This window comes from Odontesthes bonariensis, chromosome 18, assembly GCF_027942865.1.
Source record: "Odontesthes bonariensis isolate fOdoBon6 chromosome 18, fOdoBon6.hap1, whole genome shotgun sequence".
Classification (NCBI taxonomy): Eukaryota; Metazoa; Chordata; class Actinopteri; order Atheriniformes; family Atherinopsidae; genus Odontesthes; species Odontesthes bonariensis.
In genome coordinates, this window is record NC_134523.1 from 25,288,101 (window position 1) to 25,313,205 (window position 25,105).

Here is a 25,105-nt window from a genome sequence, read left to right on the forward strand (position 1 = left end):
CGTTTGAAGTTTTCCGTCTGTTTCTTCAGGGAGGTGCACGCGTGTTTTCTGACGGTTTCTCTGAAGGAAACTTGGGTTTCCGTGGCTGTTTGGGACTCAGGGACGCTGTTTTAGAACATTTGAATAAGTAAAGGTGAATCTGAGGTCTGAGCAGCTTTTGCTTGTGTTTTCATGTGAAGCATTTTGTTTCCCAAGATGTGAAACAAGCTTTGTGAACAGAGATGTGTTTACTGATGAAACCATCTATCTATCCATCTTTCTATCTTTCTATCTATCTATCTTTCTATCTATCCATCTATCCCTATATCCCTCTATTCATCTTTCTATCTATCTATCCCTCTTTCTTTCTTTCTATCATATATCTATCCCTCTATCCAACTTTCTTTATTTCTTTCTATCCCTCTATCCATCCACCTATCTATCTATCTATCTATCTATCTATCTATCTATCTATCTATCTATCTATCCCTCCTTTCTTTCTTTCTATCCCTCTATCATCCATCTTTCTAGTTATCTATCTATCTATCCCTCCTTTTTTTCTTTTTCTTTCTTTCTATCCATCTACCCATCCCTCCATCCATCCCTCCATCTTCAGATTGATGCAGGATGCCCCCTGCTGGTCATTCAGAGTAAATGAAACCCGGGGTAACCAGATGCTGAAGGCCACGCTGGCCGTTTGCCTTCTTTTAAACACAAATTCATGTGATATTTACACACTTGTTTTAACATGCTGGGGAAGAAAAGCAGCTTCTTGTGGTGTTCGTATCCCTCAGGATATGTTAATTATCAGATAAGGGGGATGAGAGTCAGTCACTGTGTATTATTCAAGATTTATTCAAAGTGGGAGACACAAAAAAAACAGATATTATAATGCACAGGTGCGCACTCTATCACAGTGTTGGACGTTTTTCCTTCTGAGTTCATTTATGTGGAAAAAGATAAGCAACTGCAGGAATGAGAATCAGGATGATTTCACCTGCTTTTTCAGGCTGTTTGAAGTGTCAGCAAGTTACAGCCCATCATAAGTTTGTGCCTGTTAAAGGCTAGATAGATTCTTATTAAAGAATTAATCAATCGGGAACAACAGAATCATAAGACTTGTTGCTGTATGTAGCATGTAAATGTAAATGTAAATGTATTCTATTTATTACAGCCCTTTACAAACAATCCTTACGATGTGCCAAAGTGCTTTACAGCAGGTAATAAATAAAGAGAAGAATAAGTAAAAACAAATAAAAACAATAAAAGAACAGTGAAAGCAATAAAATACAACAAAATCAAATAAGATAAAATAAAATAAAAGTGTCATCATACTACTGGGTATTAAAATCAATCCTAAATAAGTAGGTTTTTAGCCTAGATTTGAAGTATTGTAGAAATTGAAGTATTATGGAAAGCTCAAAGCTTTCCACCTGAAATGGAATAATCCTCAGATTTAACCATCTTAACAGGAAAAGGTGTTACTTTTGGGTGAAGTGAGCCTTTAGTTTTACGATCCTGGATGTTTCTTCTTCTGGAGGCCAGCAGCTTTACAGTGTGCAGAAGGATGAGGAATCTCTTTGGTCTCTTTTTTTCATTGATGTCATTTTAATCACATTCCGGAAAAAGATTGAAGGGAGGATTGGAACTACTGCGTCTGCAGTGGCTGCAGAGCTTTGTTGTCTGTTAGCGTCCTTTTAATTTTAGGCACATGTAGATGCACAAGCATCGGCTAAATGAGGGGAAATCACACGGGTAATTATCCTTTTATCATCTGTGTATCAGACGCAGGCGCGCAGGTTTACTTCAGAGAATTTATTTCATTAAGAAGAAACTAAACAACCTGCGAACACCTTTCAACCCTCGCTTTGTTGCTGCTGCCGGGCTCCCTGGGAAAGCTGGTGATTGTGCAGCGGGAACGCCGCCTGCAGCCGCTGTCAGGTGCTTTTTTTTTCCTCTTTCAAATGAGAGCACACTCTAATGAGAGGCTTTTACAGTCAACTCGGATGCCTCGCCGCCCTCTGGAAATCATAAACAGCCTCTTAATTGAAGGGAAATGTCTGGGTCAGAGTGAGATTCGGTCGGGTTTTCCTGGCATCCGTCAGCGCCTCGGAGGTGCTCCTGTGTTTGGTGACTGGGGCTGTGTTCGAAACCGCATACTACATGCTTCCTTACTGCATACTCATCAATCAGACAGTATGCAGAGCGTTTACCCCGTATGCATTTCGCTCCTACCCGAGCCGAAATCAGCCGGCCTGAAGCTGATTTCGCTTAAGCTCTAAACTCTGTAAACTTTAGCAACATTTGAAACATTTTCAGGTGAGAAAGTAGTCGTTTAGATCCCCAACGTGTTGAAAACCTGACAAAATACCGGCTATTTACAATTCTGTTCCCACGAATTAGGCACTACTAAAGCTAGCTGCAGTGAGCAACGCACTTTGGTTATTTTCACAAAATAAAATACCCGTTGCCTTTTATCATAGGGAAAGCCGTTACGATACAATTGGTGCTTTTGTTTTGAAAACAGGAAGTGAACCTACCCTCGTTGTAGCTAGCTTGAAACTGCCGTTTTGACAGGAAATGACGATCAGCGACGTCACGTTACGTTGCATCTTGGGTAGTTTGAGTACGAGTAGTAACCTCATGATGCATACCCAACATTTCGGCGAATCGAGTATGCATTTGGGAAAAAAGTCAGTAGGAGTAGTAGGGGTAGTAGGAGAAGTATGCGGTTTCGAACACAGCCTGTGTTTCCTTGTTTTTTACGTGCGAACACATAAAAGCACAAAGTCAGCAGCAGTAATATTCATTTGTCTCTTTTCTCTCCCCCTCTTCCTTCCTTCTCTCTCTTTAAAGAAGAAGAACGAAAATTCATCCAAGGCTCATCCACAGGTGTCATCATCGGAAGTGTCCTCGGTGCTCTCATCTTCGTCGGCCTCATCATCGGCCTCATCTTCCTGTTCCTCAAGCTCCAGAGGGACGGAGAGTAAGTCTTCATCAGTAATTTTGGTATCTTCTAGCTATACGGAGCTAAATTAATCATCATTAAAACTTATTTCATGTCATGTGACTCATCCTGACCTGCAGTGTGTGGCGTCAGGCCGTCTAAAGGTGCCTCTTCCTCCTCCTCTGTGCTGCATATTTATCAAAGCTCGCTGCAGCCTGTAGCTCCAGCTTTTAGATGAGGCTTAATGTAGGTAATCAGGGTTTATTGCAAATAAATGTGCCTTCATTTAGATCAACTTTCGGATTGCTTTAAATCCCCGCCTGTGCTAAAAATCAAGTGTTTAAGGCTGTTAACAAGTGCAGAGGTGTTTTTTTTAAGTCTGCCTTCGATGCTATGGACGGGGGAATCTGAGTCAGCGATCATCACCTCCAGTCTCAGAGAGTTACAGTCTGATAACCCATATGTTGAAGGTTGGGGACCAGCAGCTATTCTGTATGAGCTGCTGGGAACAGATTAAATGAAAGGCCAGCAGACGCTTCGAGGGTCAGTCAGCTGGGTACTAGCAGGGGTTCGGCCCGGCCAAATGACCAGGTCATAGCCGCCGATCAAGGGCTTTGACACGGGCAGGTCGTATTAGCATCTTTATAGATACATTATACAGAAATTGTTTCATGTCAAAAACTTCAAAATGTGCCTTTTTACGGAACAAAATTAGTTTTTTAGGTGAAAAATGTAGCTTTAACAGTTAACTACGTCAGAAAAATGTGCATTTCATGATGAGTACTGACCACAAATCACAGCTACGTGTCCGAAGATGAACAGATTTTAAGCTTAGATTTCACAGGAAATAGTACAAAGTGATTTTAAAAAGCTGTTTGAGGGGAAACATGATGCATGAAAAGTTGAATAAAACCAAAAATCCAGAAAACATGTATTTTCTACATTTACCACATTTTTAGAACCGTTTAAGAGGTAAAACACTGCATAGCACAGAGTCGGCTTTATTAAGAGTTTTTAATGACATCCTCCTGGCGAATGACTCTGGAGGCTATGTGACTCTTGTCCTCCTGGACTTAACAGCGGCTTTCGATACTGTGGACCACAACATTTTAGTGCCTCGGTTCAAGCACTACCTGGCAGACAGAACCATGTGTGTAAGCCTTTGTGGTTCTGCTGTCATATGGGGTTCCACAGGGTTCAATTTCAGGGCCCCTGCTCTTCTCACTGTACCTGCTGCCCCTGGGTTCCATCCTGAGAAAGCATGGTATCTTTTTCCATTGTTACGCTGATGACAGCCAAATCTCTGTGCCACTAAGGAAGAAGGAGGCTTTCTCTCTGAAACCACTTCTGTTATGTCTTGAAGACATTAAAGCCTGGATGTCCTTAAACTTTTTAAAATTCAACGAGAATAAGACAGAAGTGATGGTGTTTGGTCCCAGTGGCTCTTGCGAATCCCCTCCTTTTGACTTGGGCCCCTTGGTGCAACACAGGAAGCCAGCAGTCACAAACTTGAGTTTTAAGATGGATAGTGGTTTTAAATTGGACCTGCAAATTTGTGCAGGTCCAAGATTTTTTTATCTTAGGCAGCTGGTAAAGGTGAAGCCCTTCCTCGCACACACGCACTTTGAAACAGTAATTCACGCCTTCATTACATCTGCTTTTACATGCAAATGATTAACCTGAAGAGTCCCAACACACATTGTTGGCTGAAGATGTTGGTGGACATTCTGGTTGTGTGTGTTTGTTTGGTTTATAAAGGAGAAGCAGACAGAAATGTGTTGAAAAGTCCAACCAATTCCACCTCTGTGCTCGTTGCTACGCAGTTTTTATTCTTTACTTCTCCTCCGGTGGCAGGACTGATTCTGTAATTAAGCGAGAGTTTCTACTAGCCGCAGAGAATGTTTCTCTTTCTTGCAGTGATTGAAGTTTGTATGAATATAACCTCTATTGAATTACAGCACAATGGGACGTCTTTAGAGCTCGATATTTCAAGACCTTTCATTTCTTCTCGTGGCTTTCTTCTCTCTCCCAGCAACCCAGGTTGTTTCTCTGTTAAAGAATGTCTCTGAACTTTTAATGTCCAAGAGCATATGTGGTGAATGAGGGATGGCCGCCTTCAAACAGCCAAGTGTAGATGGTACAGGAACAACTCTGCTGACACAGAAGTATTTTATTGGCCACCAGGTCCGTATCAGAATTACAGATTAATGCATCAGATCTGGAGAGATCCTCGAAGCCCAAAAGTCCCCTTAAGTAGGATAAAACCTTCCCCTATTTGGTGATAGTCAGGCTGAGAGATGTATGTATATCTTTAAATCCCTGGTGTGCCCATAAGGGACACGCTTACCTGAGGAAGGTGTTTCTCCAGATGTTTGACCGGCACGATTTTTAACACGTTCAAGGAAACGAGAGCACAGCCCTCTGATTTTAGCCTCCTTGCACAGGCTTCCTATTTATTTCTGGATCAGTTTTAAAGTTCTTTTATTTGTTTTTAAGTGCCTTAAAGGGACAGTTCGCCTCTTTTGACATGAAGCTGTATGACATCCCATATCAGCAACATCATTTATGAACATTTTCTTACCCCCTGCTGCGTCCTGTGAGCCGAGTTCCAGCCTCGTTTTGGCGTTGACGAAGGTAGTCCGGCTAGTTGGCTGGGGTTTAAAAAATAAAGCGTCTTGCTTCTCAAAACAACATGCGTTCAAAAGAGTAATACATTTGCATCACAAAATCGTTCAACAGAAAAAGTCCGACCTCACAATCACTAATATATGATCGCTAAAAAATGATGTTGCTAATATGGGATGTCATACAGCTTCATGTCAAAAGAGGCGAACTATTCCTTTAATGGGGGCCTGCTCAACCCACCACGCCACGGAACACCCCTGTTTTAGTATTTATTTTATTATTGTAAAAGTCTGTCGCTCACAGGCTTTTATTTTGTAAAAGTCTGTTGCCGTCTGCTGCGAACCGGAAAAGAAAGTAATCGGCGGATCCACCAAACATGGAGAAGGGTACGGAACTTTTACTCGGCCATTTTCATTTTAAAGTTCTTCCAGACGGCGGAGTCGACAGAACCAGTCATCTGTAAACACTGTCAAGTTGAATAGTCTTCTCAGCGTAGTAGTTCCAGTCTAAAATATCACTTCAAATATCAAATATCACTGCTTTTGACTGTTTAGTCATAACAGGGGACTTGAATGTGCATGTGGACGTAGTGCATAACAAGGAAGCTAAAGAGCTCACTGCTGTCCTTGAAATGTTTGGTCTAACTCAGCATGTGACTGAGCCCACCCACAACAGAGGGCACACTCTAGATGTGCTCATTTCAAGGGGTGTTGTTATTTCAAACGTGAATGTCGTTGATGTTGCTTTATCTGATCATTTCTGTGTTTTCTTCGACCTATCTACTTTACCCAAAACACCAGCTGGGTCTGCAGTTGTTCGGGGATGCTCATAAATGACAGAACAGGGACACAGTTTATGGAAATGATTAGGTTTGAGAAAACCCTGTGTTCTGATGTTGATGATCTGTTGAACTCTTACACATCAAGTCTCTTAAATGTTTTGGATACCATTGCTCCTGTCAAGGTTAGAATGGTTAAAAGTAGGCAAAGGGCGCCATGGAGGAAAGAAGAGTCGGTCAGGGCACAGAAAAGGGAGTGCCGCAGAGCCGAACGGAAATGGCGCAAGTCAAAGCTCCAGGTTCATTATGAGACTCACAAAGAAAAGCTATGTGTGTTCAACCAGACTTAGCGTAGAACAAGGGAGAGTTATTTTTCTGAAATCATCAAAAAATGCAGTAACAACTCTCGTGTCCTGTTTGCTACAGTAGACAGATTAACAAACCCTCCAGTTTCACTGCCTTTAGAACTCATTTCTACATCCAAGTGTAATGAGTTTGCAATATTCTTTAATGACAAAGTTCAAGGCATTAAAAATGCAATAATTTCCACAACACAAATAACTACTCTGCACCCAGCTAGATACCAAGAGCTGACACATTTCACACCTGTGTAGCAGTCACAGTGCCGTGTGGATTAAGAGTTTTTCAAACTTTGACAAAACCAACATTCTTGTGAAACTGCCTAAGACCCGAACAAAGATAAGAACAGAATGAAGTTTTCCTACCCAGAAAGCCAACTCCAAGCAACCTTTTATTAATCTTCTGTGAACTTAAGTTCACTTCATCAGAGAAGCAACGGACCCACTGACACTTAGAAGATTCGATCATCTAACCACAGCCCTCGGCACCATCGTTCCCGTTTCCCAGTGAAAGAAGCAACTGAGAAGTCCGCTAAAGTCAGCCACCACAACCAGGAAGGCCCAGAGAGCGGAAGAGAAATCCCCTCGGACCCCGCGTGGCCGCTGCCGTGTTCCGAGCTGACTAAGCAGAACTTCAGCACAGTAAGACCGACCCGTTTTCACCTTAAAGTGGGTTTGATGGATGTCTCGAGGCTTTCACAGAATGATAAATTAATCCGAAATGTCAGTATTTAGCGTCAAATAGTCAGCCAACCTAAACTATTTGAATACATCCAGTATCTCCCCATTCCCATATTTTATTTTATATTCACTAAGTGTTTTATATAATCACCCATATTCAATGCATCTCCTGTTTGTTTTAAAGGTTCATGTTTTGGTCATATCATTTTAATAAAGAGTTCATATATCTATATATATGTTATAATCACAGATTGTGTCATATGCTTTCTTTACGTAATGTCTGTCCAACCAAACGAGAACTTCACGAAAGTAGCGAGATATGAGACTGATTATTAATTGATTATTAATTGATTATTAACTGATTATTAATTTAACATACCAGGATCGTAAGATTTTAACAGTTTCCTACCTGACTGTAACGTAAAGTTAAAATATAGGTAGGTGGTGCCCTAAATTCGAGGTTTAAGATAAATCCTTATATTTGATAACCAATAACGCTACATATTTTTGGTGCGCCGTGCGAGGCGTTTTAGGGTAGACTGACTTACGTGAAGGAAAGCATAAACATGATATTGGCTGGTTCATTATCTGTGTGTGAGCAATGCAAGCAGTAACTGTGTCTGTGTATAAAACTTAGAATGACTTAAAAGCACTTTATCAGAGTAATCGTGGACGCATGATAACTCTCCAAATCCGCGGGTGCGCAATATTAATTGCACACCGCAGAAGCAGCGCCAGCCCCGCTGTCGCTGTCTCCTCCCAGAATAAAGATTGCATGCACAGCGCAAGAACGCTGAATTTAAAGGCCTGGCCGTAGTTGCGAGTTTCCAACACGGTTGATTTGATTTTTTTTTTATGAGTATCACAAATTCTGCCGTGAGTCCCGGCGAATTTAGTCAACTCAGAGCCTCCTCAAACACAGGAGTTTTGATCCGCTGTAATCTTGCAGCCGGACCTATAAAAAAGGCATCGAGGTGCTATATGGAAACCCCATGAAGTGGGGGAGCGAGTTTAAACGTTGTTTAACGGAGCGTTGTGACGCTTAAAATAAAGTAATACAGATTACTTATTGAAAGTTAAAGCTGCTGAGCTTAACTCAATGAATCAGAGCCGTCGCTCCTGAAAAAAATAAAATAAATAAAATACACACGGTCACAAAACGTGATCGCATGAATGACTTAAACAGTCAATTGTTTTTGTATTATTAAATAAACGACCGGAACGCCGTGTCTGTTGAACCCAGTTGAAAGAAAAAACTGAGGGTGTGTTTATTTTTAAAATGCTTAGAAGCCCTAACTAAAATAATAAACGGCAGTAGTGGACAGACCAATTTTGCTGCAGAAAAATTGAGTTGGTGACTCTATTTGTTGTTATTATCAAAGTTGGTGACTTTTAGAAGAACTCTGAACTGAGACAGCCGTGTCTCAAGCATTGTGAGTTTCGCAAAGCTGTGTTTAAAAGTTTGTGAGCAAACTGGAACATCGCTTGTGCACTGTCTGTGAGAGAAGTTAACCCTCTCATTCCCCAGGGGAAATGAGGCGAATTCACTGAATCCTTGAAGGACTATTGGTGGGCGGTGCTAGAAATCGTCACCAGTGACGTCACTCCTTCCTCCCTTCTCTCAAACCCGCCCACTTGAAGCTTTTGACATGTGAGCCGCTTCGGAACACAGCAGTAAATAGGATCACAAAGAAAGCTGATCATTTTGCTTGGTACTAACGAATACCAGCTTTATTTGAATATTCTTTAATGCATTTGAATCAATTGTTTGACATAAACAATACCAACTTTGTTATTTGGAAACATTAATTGAAGCTAATTTATCTCAAATGTGTGTCTTTCACCAAATCAGATTACCTTAACAGGAACTGATTATAAGACACTAAGGCTTAAAGAAAACAACAGCCAAGAGCTTGTATGTTCCCTTTTGTGTTAGCATTAATGTTTTCCCTCTTTTTACCATAACGGTTAATGATAAGCTTCTAAATTAAATGCATTTCTTCCATTTTTGAGTAAAATAACACAGCCGTGTTTATTTTAACATCCTTCCTTATTTGTTTCTCAAGTAAACAAATTCAAAAGGAAGAAATTAATTTCAGGAGAACAATCCTTATTCCCAACTACCTTCACATTAACTCAACTATTTTCCCTAGTTCCAAACTCAAACTTATTTTCAGAAAGAACCCTTTCTGAGCCAAGTGAAAAACCAAGATGATGGACTTAACAAAAAAGTTGATACTGGGTTATGCCTTAAAGAAAAGATGCATTAAAACACCTGAAACAGAGCAAATCAGTTTAAAGCCATCGGCTGAGACAAAAGCTAAAAAGCCCAAAGAAGAATCTCTTACCAAAATGTTAAGTAGTCTAGCTGTGGTGTTCGTTAAACATGCACACCAAGTGATGGAACAAGCCGCTGACAAACTTAAAACTCGGTCACAGAAAAAGCCACAGTTTCAGGAGGAAACCAAATTCCTCCAACACCAACTTAAAGCCACTGAGAGGGCATCCTGCCAAGCTAATGCCCAAGTAACAGAGTTAACAACACAGGTTGAGAACTCAAACCAACAAATTATTCAACTCAATGAAAACAACAAAAAGCTTGAACAGCTACTTCAAAACTGCCAACAAGAGTTGATTTCAACCCAAGTCCAACTGAAGAAGGTGGACCAAGCACAAAAACAGTCCCAGCAATCTCTACACGTGGTCCTGCAGAAAATGCAGGATTTCACAGTCAAAGTGCCAACTGATGACAAGCATCTTAATGTTGAGCAGGAACAAATGCAGCTGTTAACAGAACAGCTAAGCAAAGTTAAGGATGAGCAAAACGCCGCTCATCCACAGCAGGAACACCTATCAGATAAACCAGAAGGTGTTGAGATAGACCTACGTCAGTCTTTGGAGACTGGACATGAACAGGAAACACATGGCTGCCCCCAGGAAGACAGAGGGAACCCTTTTCCTGAAGTGAAAACAGCCTACAAGAGCTCAATTATTTCACCCCCGTCTTCAACGACAACAAATTCTTTCAGATCTGAAAAGATCGTTTATGATCCAGGTAAACCGGATCAATCATTTCCCACTCTAAAACCCCAAGTTCCACAAGCTCCCTCTGACGAAGAGCTTGACAAAATTGCTCGCCATGTGCCCAGATTCGAACCGACTCTTGGGACGCCACATGACACCCGAGCATATTTGGACGACATTGATTTCTTCCTGCGAAGGTTTCCAAACGCATCAGTTAACAACAAATTCTACTTGATTAAGGTTACATCTAGCCGCGAAGTCAGTAGATTCATTGAACGTCAACCCGATTACATCCGGAACGACTATACACTCCTCTGCCAAACACTCGAACGCGAGTTTTCAGACGAGCTGACCCCATCTGGCTTAACCGCTGCCATGATGGTTAAACAGGGACGGAATGAGCTGCCTCAGCAGTATTATTACCGCCTCCTCAAAGCTTATTTTGGTTTCAGCAACAAGGTAGGAATGGAAGAAGACATGAGTTTCAAAACTCTTTTCCTTCAAAACCTCCATCCGACTACCAGCTATCACTTAGGAGTTATAGCTAACCCTCACACTGCTACCATTCAGCAGCTACGTGAATGGGCCATTCTAGGTTTCCAAAAACATAGACAAGCTAAACAGCCAGAACCCATCACCACACAGACCCAGAACCCTGGTTCTTGGTCCCCAGAGTTAGAAGTGGGACAAAGTGGCAGACCTCCAGCAGAGGTCCCCCACTGGCCACATTCTCAACGGCCTAAGAAAGGCTCCAAACACAACTATTACAAACCCTCATGGCCCAGCCATGAACCAACTCACTGCCACAGTGAAAACCACAGTGTTCATTCAAACCCGCAAAAAGACATGTCTTTTCAAAATCGACATGACCAGCAATCTGCTCGAACCGCAACTGCAATTATAGACTTCGGTCTCGCTATAAACCATCACACACTGCATGGTCACAACCATCACCAGATCAGAAAACAACTGAGATGAGCAGAGTCATCGACAAGGACCACATCAAATCTCAGCAATGGTCTAGTGAAATAAGTGCCATCAGTCAAGGTGATATTGATAGCCTGAAAAGTCTGCTGCTAAAAGAAAAGAAAAACTTCAGAACCCTGTAATGGCCAACCGTGCTAACAGAGACTTAGAAATGCTAGCCTGTTCTTGGAGGTAGGACCATACACTCCAACAAACATTCTAGTAACCCCGAATAACAAACCTTTAACCATAGCTAATTCTTAAAGGAAGCAAAGAAGCTTACCCTCAAAATATCACTTACCTAATCACGATAAAACTACTCCGTAGTATCATGATGCCTCAAGATTGAATCCAGGACACCTCAGTGTTCAAAACTTCAATGTTCAAGTCTATCATCATCTGGTGACACACTCAACTTACCTTATTTCACCCATGTGACACCTACAAATGGGGGAAACTGGTCTATAACTGAATTAAAAGCCAAATTAGCAGTGAAACACTGACAACAGCTTTCACCATGGATCCTTTTAGTTAGAATATCACTCGTTACTGCTGTACAGTGAAGCCCTGTCCAGGACCGCCGCCGCGACAAATATGTTACACATTACTGATCGTATAAAGTCCTGCGAATATGCTCACACTCAGGTAGTAAACGTGCTCATTTCCTAACTATTAAGAAATACCACATGCTAGATCATGACTCTAACAATGAGTAAAATTCTCCCCTAACATTGATCTTTTTCCAAAAGAAATCTGCATGCTTTTTACTAGGATTTTCCATTTGAAATTATATAGGCTTAGAAACCTTTACTTATGAACATTATCTTTAGCTATTAGACATTTACTACGTAGGTTAAGTAAGCTTAACCAAATTACGTTTATAGCCATTGTAGTTTTATAGCCATTGCTGTGTCAGAATTGTATCAGGCTGTCTCGAGACACCCACCATAACCCTCTTGAGAGTCCTAGCAACCACCAGGCTCGGACACACTGGACTTCTTCACCTGCGATTCGGATCAGCCACGAGTTCAGATCCGATTCGAATGGGGGAATGTAGCAGTCACAGTGCCGTGTGGATTAAGAGTTTTTCAGACTTTGACAAAACCAACATTCCTGTGGGGGATGTTTACGTATGTGGATATAAACCAGATCTTCATTTTCTTTCCACAAAGGAAAAAGAGACAGAAACTGCCTAATTTACGTTAAAGCTGCAGTCTGCAACTCTTTTTCAAGCATAATGCCTGGAACTGTCCGGGGATTCTGAAAGTAGTACATTAAATACCCCAATACAAAAAAAAAAGAGTTCTCTAGGTCCCCTATATGTCCCGCTAGGTCCCTCCAAAGCCAGCAGGTTGCACGAGTTCTCATGTGTTTTGAAGGGGCGGGACAGGAAGTTGAATAACTTTTTATTTTTCGGTTAAAAAATAAGCATTTCTTGCATTTTGCGACTACGGAGGTCACCGTTTTCAACTTCAAGCGTTCTGATAGATCATGTAAACTCTTAAAATGCCAAAAAGTAGGACTTTACGTATGACAACAACAAATCTTGCAGACTGCAGCTTTAACCTTCTACCCTCTTAAGAGCTTTTGGGAGTGAAAAATAAGCAACAGACACTTGCCATAAAAATTGGAAAACTCGAATGAACAAAGGACCTTTCTGTTGGAGATGTTGGAGACCTCACTATCTTATCTTCACCATGAATCGAATTGACATGTTAACACCCTCTTCCCCCAGAGAAAGAGACCAGATGGCTAAACACGAACTGAGAAGACTTCACTAAGACCCACTTTTAGTCGAATCTTAAAACTATATTAAATGTGTTTGATAACCGTATACAATTTCTTTCAGGTTTCCAGCTTGATCACAAGACACATATAGAGACAATTTGTACAATTCTGGCTTAAATATTGACAAAGAACTGATCTTGGTTGAAAATGCCCAACCTGCCTGATGGAACCACATTGCCCCCTAGTGGTCTGCAGTGTTGATTAGTTGAACATTTAAATCCCAGAGGACTCAGTAAAATGGACAAGATATATGCAACTATTAACTTCTAACGATGTCCCTTCGGTATCTATTTGGTATTTGTTTGGTATCCCCATTGTTAACACAGAAAATTAACATTGTGAGGTTCACTATTCATATGTCACAATTTCATAGATATTCATCTGAATTTTGAAAGTCATAATCATCAATTACGTTGTGTGTTATTTTGATATCTTTATATTGCAAGTCTATGTTATATCTTTAATCTGCATATCTTAACAAGATGTGGTGTTTTCAGAATCACCGAGACAAATGTTCTATGAGACGGAGTAATGGAGAAATAAGAGTTTTCTTTGTTCTATCCAGAAATCCCCATATAAAAACAAATCATCTTACACAGACACCCAGGCAGACATTCACACAGTTCAAGCATATCATTGGCTGAAAGAGTAGTGTAAGCTTACGTCATGCCCCGCCTCCGAGAGTCAAAACCCGGAGCCCGCGAAAAACACACGCTCGCTCTCGCTCTCGTTCTCTCGGCTCTTGCTTCTAGTTTTTGTTCCAGAAGAGTTCCAACCTAGAGTTTCAGAAGGAGATTTGAGCAGAGAACAGCTGCTCAGAGAGTTTTGGAGATGGTTTGAGCAGAAGAGAAGAGCTCACCAGAGTTTGGGAGTTTTCCCATAATCTCAGGAGAGAGCGGAAGGCCGTGAGGATGACCGGAGGAAACCCTCCAGTGAGACGAGAAAGAAAGACCCGAACAAAGATAAGAACAGAATGAAGTTTTCCTACCCAGAAAGCCAACTCCAAGCAACCTTTTATTAATCTTCTGTGAACTTAAAGCTGCAGTCTGCAACTCTTTTTCGAGCATAATGCCGGGAACTGTCCGGGGATTCTGAAAGTAGTACATTAAATACCCCAATACAAAAAAAAAATAGTTCTCTAGGTCCCCTATTTGTCCCGCTAGGTCCCTCCAAAGCCAGCAGGTTTGTTTACAAAATTGCAGACCGGACCGGTAAAAGGTAACCAATCAGGTTACGAGCTGGGCTCTGCTGCCTGTCAATCACCGATTGTGCACGCGCGATACAAGGTAGGCTCGTCCCCACGCTTATTTATCTAGACTATTGAACTTCATTACGGGCTAGTCTACTTACTGTGTCTTCCATGATCGCAAATGACAGGTGAGTTGATGAATGAGGAGTCGTGTAAGCGCATCTGGCGTGCACGTCTACGTGCACGAGTTCTCATGTGTTTTGAAGGGGCGGGACAGGAAGTTGAATAACTTTTTATTTTTCGGTTAAAAAATAAGCATTTCTTGCATTTTGCGACTACGGAGGTCACCGTTTTCAACTTCAAGCGTTCTGATAGATCATGTAAACTCTTAAAATGCCAAAAAGTAGGACTTTACGTATGACAACAACAAATCCTGCAGACTGCAGATTTAAGTTCACTTCATCAGAGAAGCAACGGACCCACTGACACTCAGAAGATTCGATCATCTAACCACAGCCCTCGGCACCATCGTTCCCGTTTCCCAGTGAAAGAAGCAACTGAGAAGTCCGCTAAAGTCAGCCACCACAACCAGGAAGGCCCAGAGAGCGGAAGAGAAATCCCCTCGGACCCCGCGTGGCCGCTGCCGTGTTCCGAGCTGACTAAGCAGAACTTCAGCACAGTAAGACCGACCCGTTTTCACCTTAAAGTGGGTTTGATGGATGTCTCGAGGCTTTCACAGAATGATACATTAATCCGAAATGTCAGTATTTAGCGTCAAATAGTCAGCCAACCTAAACTATTTGAATACATCCAGTATCTCCCCATTCCCCATATTTTATTTTCCATTCACTAAGTGTTTTATATAATCACCCATATTCAATGCATCTCCTGTTTGTTTTAAAGGCTCATGTTTTGGTCATATCATTTTAATAAACAGTTCATATATCTATATATATATATGTAATAATCACAGATTGTGTCGTATGCTTTCTTTACGTAATGTCTGTCCAACCAAACGAGAACTTCACGAAAGTAGCGAGATATGAGACTGATTATTAATTGATTATTAATTGATTATTAACTGATTATTAATTTAACATACCAGGATCGTAAGATTTTAACAGTTTCCTACCTGACTGTAACGTAAAGTTAAAATATAGGTAGGTGGTGCCCTAAATTCGAGGTTTAAGATAAATCCTTATATTTGATAACCAATAACGCTACACCTGTTACTGACAAAACAGTCGAAGAGACCATCTGCAGTCTGAGTTCATCAACGTGCTGCCTTGATGAGTGGCCCACTAGATTCCTAAAGTCTGTGCTGAGCAGTTTCTTACCACAACTTGCTCATCTAGTCAACATCCCACTCCAGACTGGAACATTTCCAAAGGCCTTAAAAACTGCTGTCATTAAGCCTCTTCTAAAGAAGAGCAATCTTGATGCCACAGTACTGAACAACTACCGGCCCATATCAAACCTGCCATTCTTAGGCAAAGTCCTAGAAAAAGTTGTATACCAACAGCTTGGTGACTTTCTCCTGTCTAACAATGCTTTTGATACTTTCCAATCAGGCTTTAGGCCCCACCACAGCACTGAGACAGCTCTGATCAAGGTGACAAATGACATCCGCCTGAACACAGATGCAAGTAGAGTCACAGTCTTAGTTCTGCTGGACCTGAGTGCTGCCTTTGACACAGTTGACCATGCGATCTTATTACAGAGGTTAGAAGACTGGGTGGGAATCTCTGGTCGTGCTTTAAACTGGTTCAAGTCCTATCTGGAGGACAGGAAATATTTTGTTGAAATTGGTAACTGTGTCTCAGACCAAATGGCTATGACCTGTGGGGTTCCCCAGGGGTCAATCCTGGGACCCGTATTGTTCAATCTGTACATGCTTCCACTAGGCCAGCTAATACGCGGCTATAATGTGTCCTACCACAATTATGCAGATGACACTCAGATCTACGTGTCACTGACGGCAGGAGAACACGGGCCTGTAGATACACTGTGTCGCTGCATCGCACAGATCAGTGTGTGGATGCAAAACAATTTCCTCCAGCTAAACTCAGACAAAACTGAAATCATTGTCTGTGGCCCACAGAAACAAAGAGAAAGTGTTATCAGTCACCTTGAGACTCTCTCTCTAAAACCTAACCATCAAGTTAGAAATCTCGGGGTAATATTGGACTCAGACCTGAACTTTAACAGCCACATTAAATCTGTAACATCAGCAGCTTTTTACCATCTAAAAAACATTGCCAGAATCAAAGGAATAGTGTCTAAACCAGACTTAGAGAGACTGATCCATGCGTTTGTCTCCAGCAGGTTAGACTACTGTAACGGCCTGCTCACTGGGTTCTCTAAACGGGCTGTAAGACAGCTGCAGTACATCCAGAACGCTGCTGCTCGAGTCCTGACTAGAACCAGGAAATACGACCATATTAGTCCAGCGCTCAGGTCTCTGCACTGGCTTCCTGTCGCTCAGAGAATAGACTTTAAAACAGCTCTGCTTGTGTACAAGTCTCTTCATTGTCAAGCGCCAAAGTACATCTCTGACATGTTAGAGCCACATGAACCAACTCGGGCTCTGAGAACCTCAGGGAGGGGTCTCCTGCTGGTACCCAGTCAGGACTAAACAAGGTGAGGCTGCGTTTCAGTTTTATGCTCCTAAAATCTGGAACAGTCTTCCAGAAGATTCGAGACAGGCCTCAACTCTGACAATGTTTAAATCCAGGCTGAAAACAGTTCTATTTAGCTGTGCACGACACCTGGAAGTATTTTATCTGCACTCTTCACTTTTTAATTACTTAATGATTATTTTAATAGGTTTTAAATATTCTTTCTTTTTTAATTTCTTTCTTTTATTTTTTTTATTCCTTTTTAATGGTTTTATTGCCTTCTTGTGATTTTATGTAGCTGTAAAGCACTTTGAATTGCCCTGTGTATGAATTGTGCTCTATAAATAAAATTGCCTTGCCTTAAAGGCAAAACACACAACTGATAGCAGCAAGTCATTCAAGGAAACAGACAGTGGAGCGAGGCTTCTACATAAAAACTACATAAAGATGCTGATGTTAAAAGTGTTATGGCACTTTCATTCACATGGCAGCACATTTAAAATAAAACTTAATGCTAAAAGCTATACACTACTTTTGGATTCATTTTTGGATTTTGCGTACGAATGCGATTCATCGTGATTAATCAGGGAAATCATGTGATTAATTAGATTAAACATTTTAATCGTTGCCCAGCCCTATTTTTTATGGTTTTTATCTGTGGGCTCTAATGATGTGGAGCACTTTGGTCAACCAGGTTTGTTTGTTTTTGAATAAAAATGGTGTGAATGAGAAAATCTGGACTTTCTGGAGCCTGGTCAGGGTTATAAATATGCTAAATAAAAGCATTTTGTTGACTTTGTCAGGTTAGCCTCAACAAAACTTTCTGAAAACATGGTGCAGGTTTTAAAGTTGGTGGAAAATAGACGTTTTGGATTCAAATATAAAGTATTCAACATATTCCAAAGCTGCCAAGTCCAACCATTTCCACCTCTGAGGCTGTCAGTAAATGGAAGCAAAGAAGTTTTATTCTGCTATAACCCGACAAATAAATTCTCCACCGGTGGCAAGACTGACTCTGTCATCCAGTGTGAAAATCTTTAAAGCACAGAAAATGTGTCTTTTTCTTGGAGTAATTGCTGAATTTTGGATGAATAGAATCTCTTACGACACAATGGGACATCTTTAGAGCTCAATATTTCTTTTAAGAATAAGACTTTTTCTTGTCTTTCCCTTTTTCTCTCAGCAACCCACGTCGTTTCTCTGTTAAATACAAAGAAATCTGAGGTCTAAAGATCGATACTGCATTACTTTTGTCTTTTGTCCAATCAGGGGCCCGCCGAAGCACAAGCCCCCTCCTCCTGTGAAGGCAGGCAGCTCAACGGAGATGGTGAGTGAACGGCATGACTTCAAATCAATCCTTATTGTCACCGCGATTATATTACAGTCACACACACACACAAATACCCTGAGTCCATTTGGGCAGTCATAATGGGGCTAATGGCTATTGATTGGAGATCTCATTTAGCTTATGTATGCCAAAATAATTAACTTGATTTGTAAAGAGCTCCATTAGAGCACTCCTCTCTTCCCCATGTTCGTTATTCTTCCTCCATCATTCCATCGCATTGTGCTGTGCTTATGTAATGTGACTAAAACTCAGTAATTTCATGTTGATTAGATGTGAAAAAGGTGTCTAATGGCTGCAAGTGCCTGAGCAAAAATAGGATGGTTCACAGGGTTTAACAGTGGAAGTTTATTAGGCATTGACAAGGTTTCCCGCAAAGCACTATCTGTGGCACATGATCAAAAGGCAGCATTACCTCTGTAGCTCCATTCATACGTTCAAATCGAGCTTTAAGTCTCTGAGGGCAGGTCTGGGTCAAATCACAAGTCTGCAGGCACATTTCAACACTTTCAAAGTTGTTATTGGTGTTTTTTTTTAACAAAATGAGACAGTGCGCCTCCAGTGCCGTCGCTTTATAATTGAAATTTCAAGCTACATGATCGTGCAAATGCAAATTAGGAGGGAGTCAAGTCTCAAGTCTGCATCTGTTATCTTGTTAAGGGGAAAAAGTTCCAGTTCACGACGGTGTTTACATATTTTTGTAGCTTCGAGCAGCGTTTCTATCAACTGAGATAACACTGTGCTCAGCGGCTTGGTGGATTAGAAATCTTAGAGGCTGCAGGCTGGAAAGGTTTCAGGTGGGGCACGAATCACAGGCAGCGCAAAGGCCGACCTGTTTGCTTAAATTAGGGTGCCCTGAAAACGCTTAATATGGAATAAAAAAAACAACACAAAGTGACCTCTAACTTTGGCAATGCTCTTTAATTAAACAGAAAAAAATGTGAATGCATGCAAATATGACAGGAAGTCTGAAGCTGAACCTGGTAATTCAGGTCACTTTCTTCATGCACTGAGCGGTCAGGTGCAACTGTTTTAAAGCCTGAATGTCCGACCAGGGGCGTAACCATCATCTCAGAAGTGAGAGGGGCAAATTCTTCAGAGGTCCACTGAGTGATTTATCACCCTCTGTCCTTAGTGTCTAACCACGTAATCACTAACAGCCACGGTACAGCACCAGGGGACCAACTGCAGCTCTTTAAACTATAAACTAATTAAATCTAAAGTTTTAGCTGCCAAACTCTCCTTCAACCCCTGAGATGAAATGAAGCCAGGGGAAGTCCGCTGTCTCTGAAGTATAAGAGTCTTATCAGCCAACTTTGGACACACAATGGTCTTGGGATCCGGCTGATGTGACTTTAGAGGGGCAGCAGAAGATCCATCCCCTGCTCCATCACCGCCTGCTGGCTCTGCTCCAGCCCCCCCGCGACCCGACCGACGGATTCAGCGGGTATAGAAAATGGATGGATAGATGTGCTATACAAATAAATTTGACTTTGACTTTTGATTTTGAAATATCTGTGAAAACCCTGTCCTGATGCCTGCCTGGTTCTAATCTCTTCTTACCTGTGAAGACCCTGCATCATCGTCCCTGCTGCTGGCCTCTGCTCTAATGTCACCAACCTGACCTCCCAGACTTAAAGACTTCTTTAGATTATTGGAAAGCAACAGTGAGCATAAGTTCTGCACAGAAATGAAAGAGGAATGGGTTAATTTCTGGCATGAAATAACTAGCAAGGGATGTAACATAGGTAAAAACAACATTATTACTATTCTTGTTAACTAAATTTGATATATTGGCATGTATTAACTAGTCAACATTTAGCTAACATCATCCACATGCAACAGCTTTACTTACTTGGTTTGTTTGGAAAAAAACTGTGCATGTGTCTGCAGCGCAATCATTGCTTTAACGTTGCCCAGCACAGTGTTGTCATAGTCAATAACACCAATTGCCAAAAGCCTTAACGACGCCCAGGTTGCTCTAAAGATAAATCTCCTTTAAGGTGGGACTGTGCACCTTTTCCCTGAGCTGAAGTGTAAGTGGATCATGATAGGATCAGCTGCCAAGAGTCATCACTTGGCAGGAAAAAAAGACAATAAAGGTAGAGAAGAGCCAAGAAAGTCAGCCAACCAGCCTGGTAATGTTGTCTACTAATAGATGGCAAACATTGGCGGACACGGGCCATCGTGATACTGTCTGGTCATTACAGATTAATAACAGATTTAGCTAAAAGTGATTCATAGACACTTCTGGGCTTCTTTTGCCGTAGAATACAAAGTAACACATGTCTTCTACAAGATAAGGGACTAATTCATGCAGATTATCTTTAGTTTGGAGGTGAGATTGGGGACAATTGCAACATGTTTTTACAGTTGCTCCACAAATGCTCCACAGTTTCCATGAAGTAGCAAAGTATACAGCAGGTATGGAGATGATAAGCTATCCAACTCACCCCGGCTACATTGTTTTGTCGCTTGTTTGGTACTGTGACAGAACGGGTCAACCAGAACAAACCAGAACTAACGAGCTTGGAAAGGGGGCATCTTGCCACCTATTGTAGGGGAGTCGGTCATTTATTCAACCAATAAATCAATTTCCCTCCTGTCCTACACAGGGAAGAATTAAAGTGAGCTGTGGAATCCTCTTCCTGCACACCTCAGAGCACCACAGTCAATTGACACTTTTAAAAGAGGACTTAAGACCTACCTTTTTAGTAAAGCCTTTCCATGATTGCTTTGGTTTTACTTGTCCTCACGTTTTAATAATTTCTTGATTTCTATTTCCTTAGTTGATATTTGTTTTCTTGCTTTTTTTTTGTTTTTCATATTCTGTAGCACTTTGAGGTTCGGAAGAATGTAAAGTGCATTATAAATAAAATCCATTATTCTTCTTCTTATTATTATTAAAGTCGTGCTACAAGTTACAACTGAGGCTTGACTTAAAGGGGAAGTTCGTTTTTTTTCTTTTAAACATGGACCTTATTTCTGGCCTAAAATACGTTCATCTACTCACCGATAGCAGATTGGTGAAAGTCGGCGTCCTTCGGAAGATATTTACATCACTTTAGAGACAATACAGCCTCTAAATAAGGCTTTATCTGTCTTTATTTCACCAATACTTTAAAGCTGCAGTCGGCAGGTTTTCAAAATTCCGAGTCTAAAGTCGGAAAATTCGAACTGATACAACTTTCAGGTCCCTCCCCCAACCTCTAACAAGCTCCGAATCGCCCCCCAAACCCCTCCCCCTCTGTGGACGAGGTTGTGCACGTGAGTTCACACCAGTGTGAGCGCACACAAGCTGGGGCAGACTCACGCTCAGCAGCGTGTGCACAAGCTGTGATTGACAGGTAGGATTCCTCCACCCTAACTTGATTGGTTGAAAACAGCCGGGAGCGCTCGGTTTTTGCAAGCATGATTACAGGCTTCAGAGGGAGCTACAGATTTCGTTATTTTTCCTAAACAGCCTATTTCATATTCTACTTCCAGAATCCCATGACAGTTCAAGCTAATATGACTAAAAAAAAGTTGCCGACCGCAGCTTTAAGAGGAATGAATGAACGCGTAATGTTGCACTGTTAGCTCAGAGCTGCCCTGTGGTTGTTATCAGGCCGCTTTCTACACATGCGTCTACTGGGATGACGTCATCAACGAGCGCCGCTGCAGCACAGCTCATTGGCTGTGTTCGAAACCGCCTACTTCTCCTACAACTCCCACTACTTCTACTAACTTTAACATTTTTTTAAGTTCCCGGATCCATACTAGATTCTCCGAAAAGTTGGGTATGCATCATGAGGTTACTACTCATACTCAAACTACCCAAGATGCAACGTAACGTGATGTCACCGATCGTCATTTCCTGTCAAAACGGCAGTTTCAAGCTAGCCACAACGAGGGTAGGTTTACTTCCTGTTTTCAAAACAAAAGCACCAATTGTATCGTAATGGCTTTCCCTATGATAAAAGGCAACGGGCATTTTGTTTGTGAAAATAACCGGAAGTGCGTTGCTCACTACGGCTAGCTTTAGTAGCGCCGAATTCGTGGTAACAAGATTGTAAACAGCCGGTATTTTGTCAGATTTTCAACATGTTGTGAATCTAAACGACTACTTTCTCGCCTGAAAATGTTTCAAATGTTGCTAAAGTTATATATTTACAGAGTTTATAGCTTAAGCAAAATCAGCTTAAGGCCGGCTGATTTCGGCTCGGGCAGGAGCGAAATGCATTATGTCTGCTTGATGAGTATGTAGTATGGAAGTATGTAGTGTGTAGTAGGCGGTTTCGAACACAGCCATTCACTCCGGTAAGGACGTCCATCGTACTCAAAGCATGGATGTACTATAAGTGGATACGGCGCCGGCTCTTGGCCGGCACGCCGATTTCCCCCAGTGGTCACTTGTGGTATTGCAACAAAAAATCCCCTGTGGCCCAGAAAAGCATTTTCCCCATAGACCGCAATAGGAAAAGAGATGCCTGTAAAACTGTTCACAGGACGCCTCCAGCTGTAACCGCTGTTATATATTCCATATTTTCCATAAAAGTCATGGGCTTTTTATCCGTCAAAAAGTTTTCTAACTGCCAGAAACCCCCCCAGAAAAGTCTCTTTTCCCAGCGTGATGTCACAGCTGTGTACGTGCACTGTGATGTGTACATACGTACATGTCCTCATTGCCCCGGGGCATGATGGGAGGCCCCAAAGCATCATGGGGGGTGACTCTACTGCGCATGCTCAATGGGCCGCATAACGCGGAAGTAAACCCAGAAGTCAGAAACTTTTTTGGCGTATGCGCCAGGCGAGCAACTCCATTAAAACCAACGGCGGCCATTTTGCGGTCCGTTATCCAGTTAATATAATACATTCATGACTCAAAGTTGTCATCCACGTCGTCAAAATCCGATAAATATCCTGCCGTGTTGCACAAAACTAGCAAGTTTTATCCACAACAGAACGTATCATCAGGAAGTCAGACACTGGAATGAGCACAAAGACACTGAGAAAATTAAATATTTGATGAAAATGTCAGTTTCATTTAAAGTATTTAGTAAGAGTTTAACTGTGGAACATTTCTCAATCTACAGATGTTACAGACGCTGTTCAGTCTCTTTACTGAACAAAACCGAGGATCTTTAAAAACCAATTTGCCGTACAGTTGTGAAAAATGAACACCAACACTTGGATTCCTAAAAAAGGCACATTTGTCTCTCTTTGTCTTCAGAGCTGTTCCTGATCTGTTCATTGTAGCAATGAATTGCCTTTCAATTTATTTATATTGCACATTTAAAAGCAGAAGTGCTTTTAAATGTAGAGGTGGTCGAGACAACTCGCTGAAGTTTAAACCGAGCATCAGAACGGGGAATAACGGGGATTTAAGGGACTTTGAACGTGGCATGGTTGTTGGTGTCAGAGAGGCTGGTCTGAGTGTGTCAGAAACAGCTGATCTGCTGGGATTTTCACCCACAACCATCTCTGGGGTTCACAGAGAATGGTCCGAAAAAGAGAAAATATCCAGTGAAAAAGCCTCGTTGCTGTGATTGGTCAGAGGAGAATGGGCAGACTGGTTCTAGGTGACAGGAAGGCAACAGCAACTCCAATAAGTGCTCGTTCCAACCGAGGAACGCAGAAGAAGATGGGCTGCAGCAGCAGGAGACCACACCGGGGGCCGCTCCTGTCAGCTAACAACAGGAAACTGAGACTACAATTCACACCGGCTCTTCAGAACTGGGCAACAGAAGACTGGAAAAAAGTGTCACATAGAGGGCGCCCTGGGCGGTCGCCCACATTGCCCACACAGCAATAACCGGCCCTGAACGTGTTTCTGACAGGAGAAATAAAACCGCTGCAGCTGTCCCCAGACTCTGCTGTCAGGCTGAATAACCGATCGTGGGTTTGTATAGACTGTTGTGATGAAAGAAAATTGTTGGTATCATTGTGTGCACAAAAGACAACGATGAGGAGAGATTTCTAAAGAGATGAAGTTGAAAGAATTGTTGAGTGTTGTCAACATAAAGGCAGCAACACAATCGACAGGCGGCCCAAAGCCGGCCTGTGAGTGACGGTCCCATCAGAGACCCGCCTGAAAGTGGCCTCAAGATGGAGAAACAAGGTCTCAGGTGCAAATTAGGGCAGCTGCAAAAAGAAGCAAGGGAAGCTTCAGGACAGATGCAAGCTGGCATCTAAGATTAAGGTACATCACGGTCTCATCTGATGTTCTCTGAATGAAAGTGGAAGAGGGCCCGACATCCCAATTCTTAAAGAGAAACAAAATGTGGGCTTTTAAACAAAACTCCCTCCGGGAAACCCGGAGGAGGCTCACCCTTGTTGTGGGGTTTGCTTTGCGGCATCCATCACAGGGGTGCCATAAAGGATCAAATGAAAACACGGTGATTTACTGGCTGAAGAAGGAAAGCTTTGCCCTCAGTCGCACTTTACTGATGTTCCCACTGAACGTGCATGAGAGGAGCTGAAGGTAACTGTCAAAGAAAATCCAATCATCTGGGAAATGTGGATCGAAATGCAGCTGAGAAGTGTAGCCATAAAAATCGCTTGATTGCAGGGAATGCCTCAAAGTGCAACTGTCCTGATATATGTCCATGATACACTTACTATTCACAGCTATATGTTGCAGGAAATCAAAATGTGTGCTCCTGAATGCTGGTAAAGGCTGTTGGAACAGACTCTCTAAGTTCCACCCGGCCGTGTTTTCTTGCTTGCATAAACATATTTTCACATATTGTCCTCTACGCTCGACTGCGTGTAATTGTGGTGTGTTTTCTCTGTTTTGTTCTCTTCTGCGGGTGATGTGTGTGCAC

The 25,105-nt window shown here is 41.9% G+C and overlaps 1 protein-coding gene across 1 annotated transcript in view; it reads left to right on the top strand.

The window, feature by feature from the left end:
• The window catches only part of pvrl2l (PVR cell adhesion molecule related 2 like), a 516,877-nt gene that overhangs the window by 482,834 nt on the left and 8,938 nt on the right, over positions 1-25,105 (top strand). The window contains exons 7-8 of the mRNA XM_075450507.1: positions 2,836-2,965; positions 18,224-18,281. Coding sequence (XP_075306622.1) covers positions 2,836-2,965; positions 18,224-18,281 — 188 coding nt within the window. The remainder of the gene's footprint in view (positions 1-2,835; positions 2,966-18,223; positions 18,282-25,105) is intronic.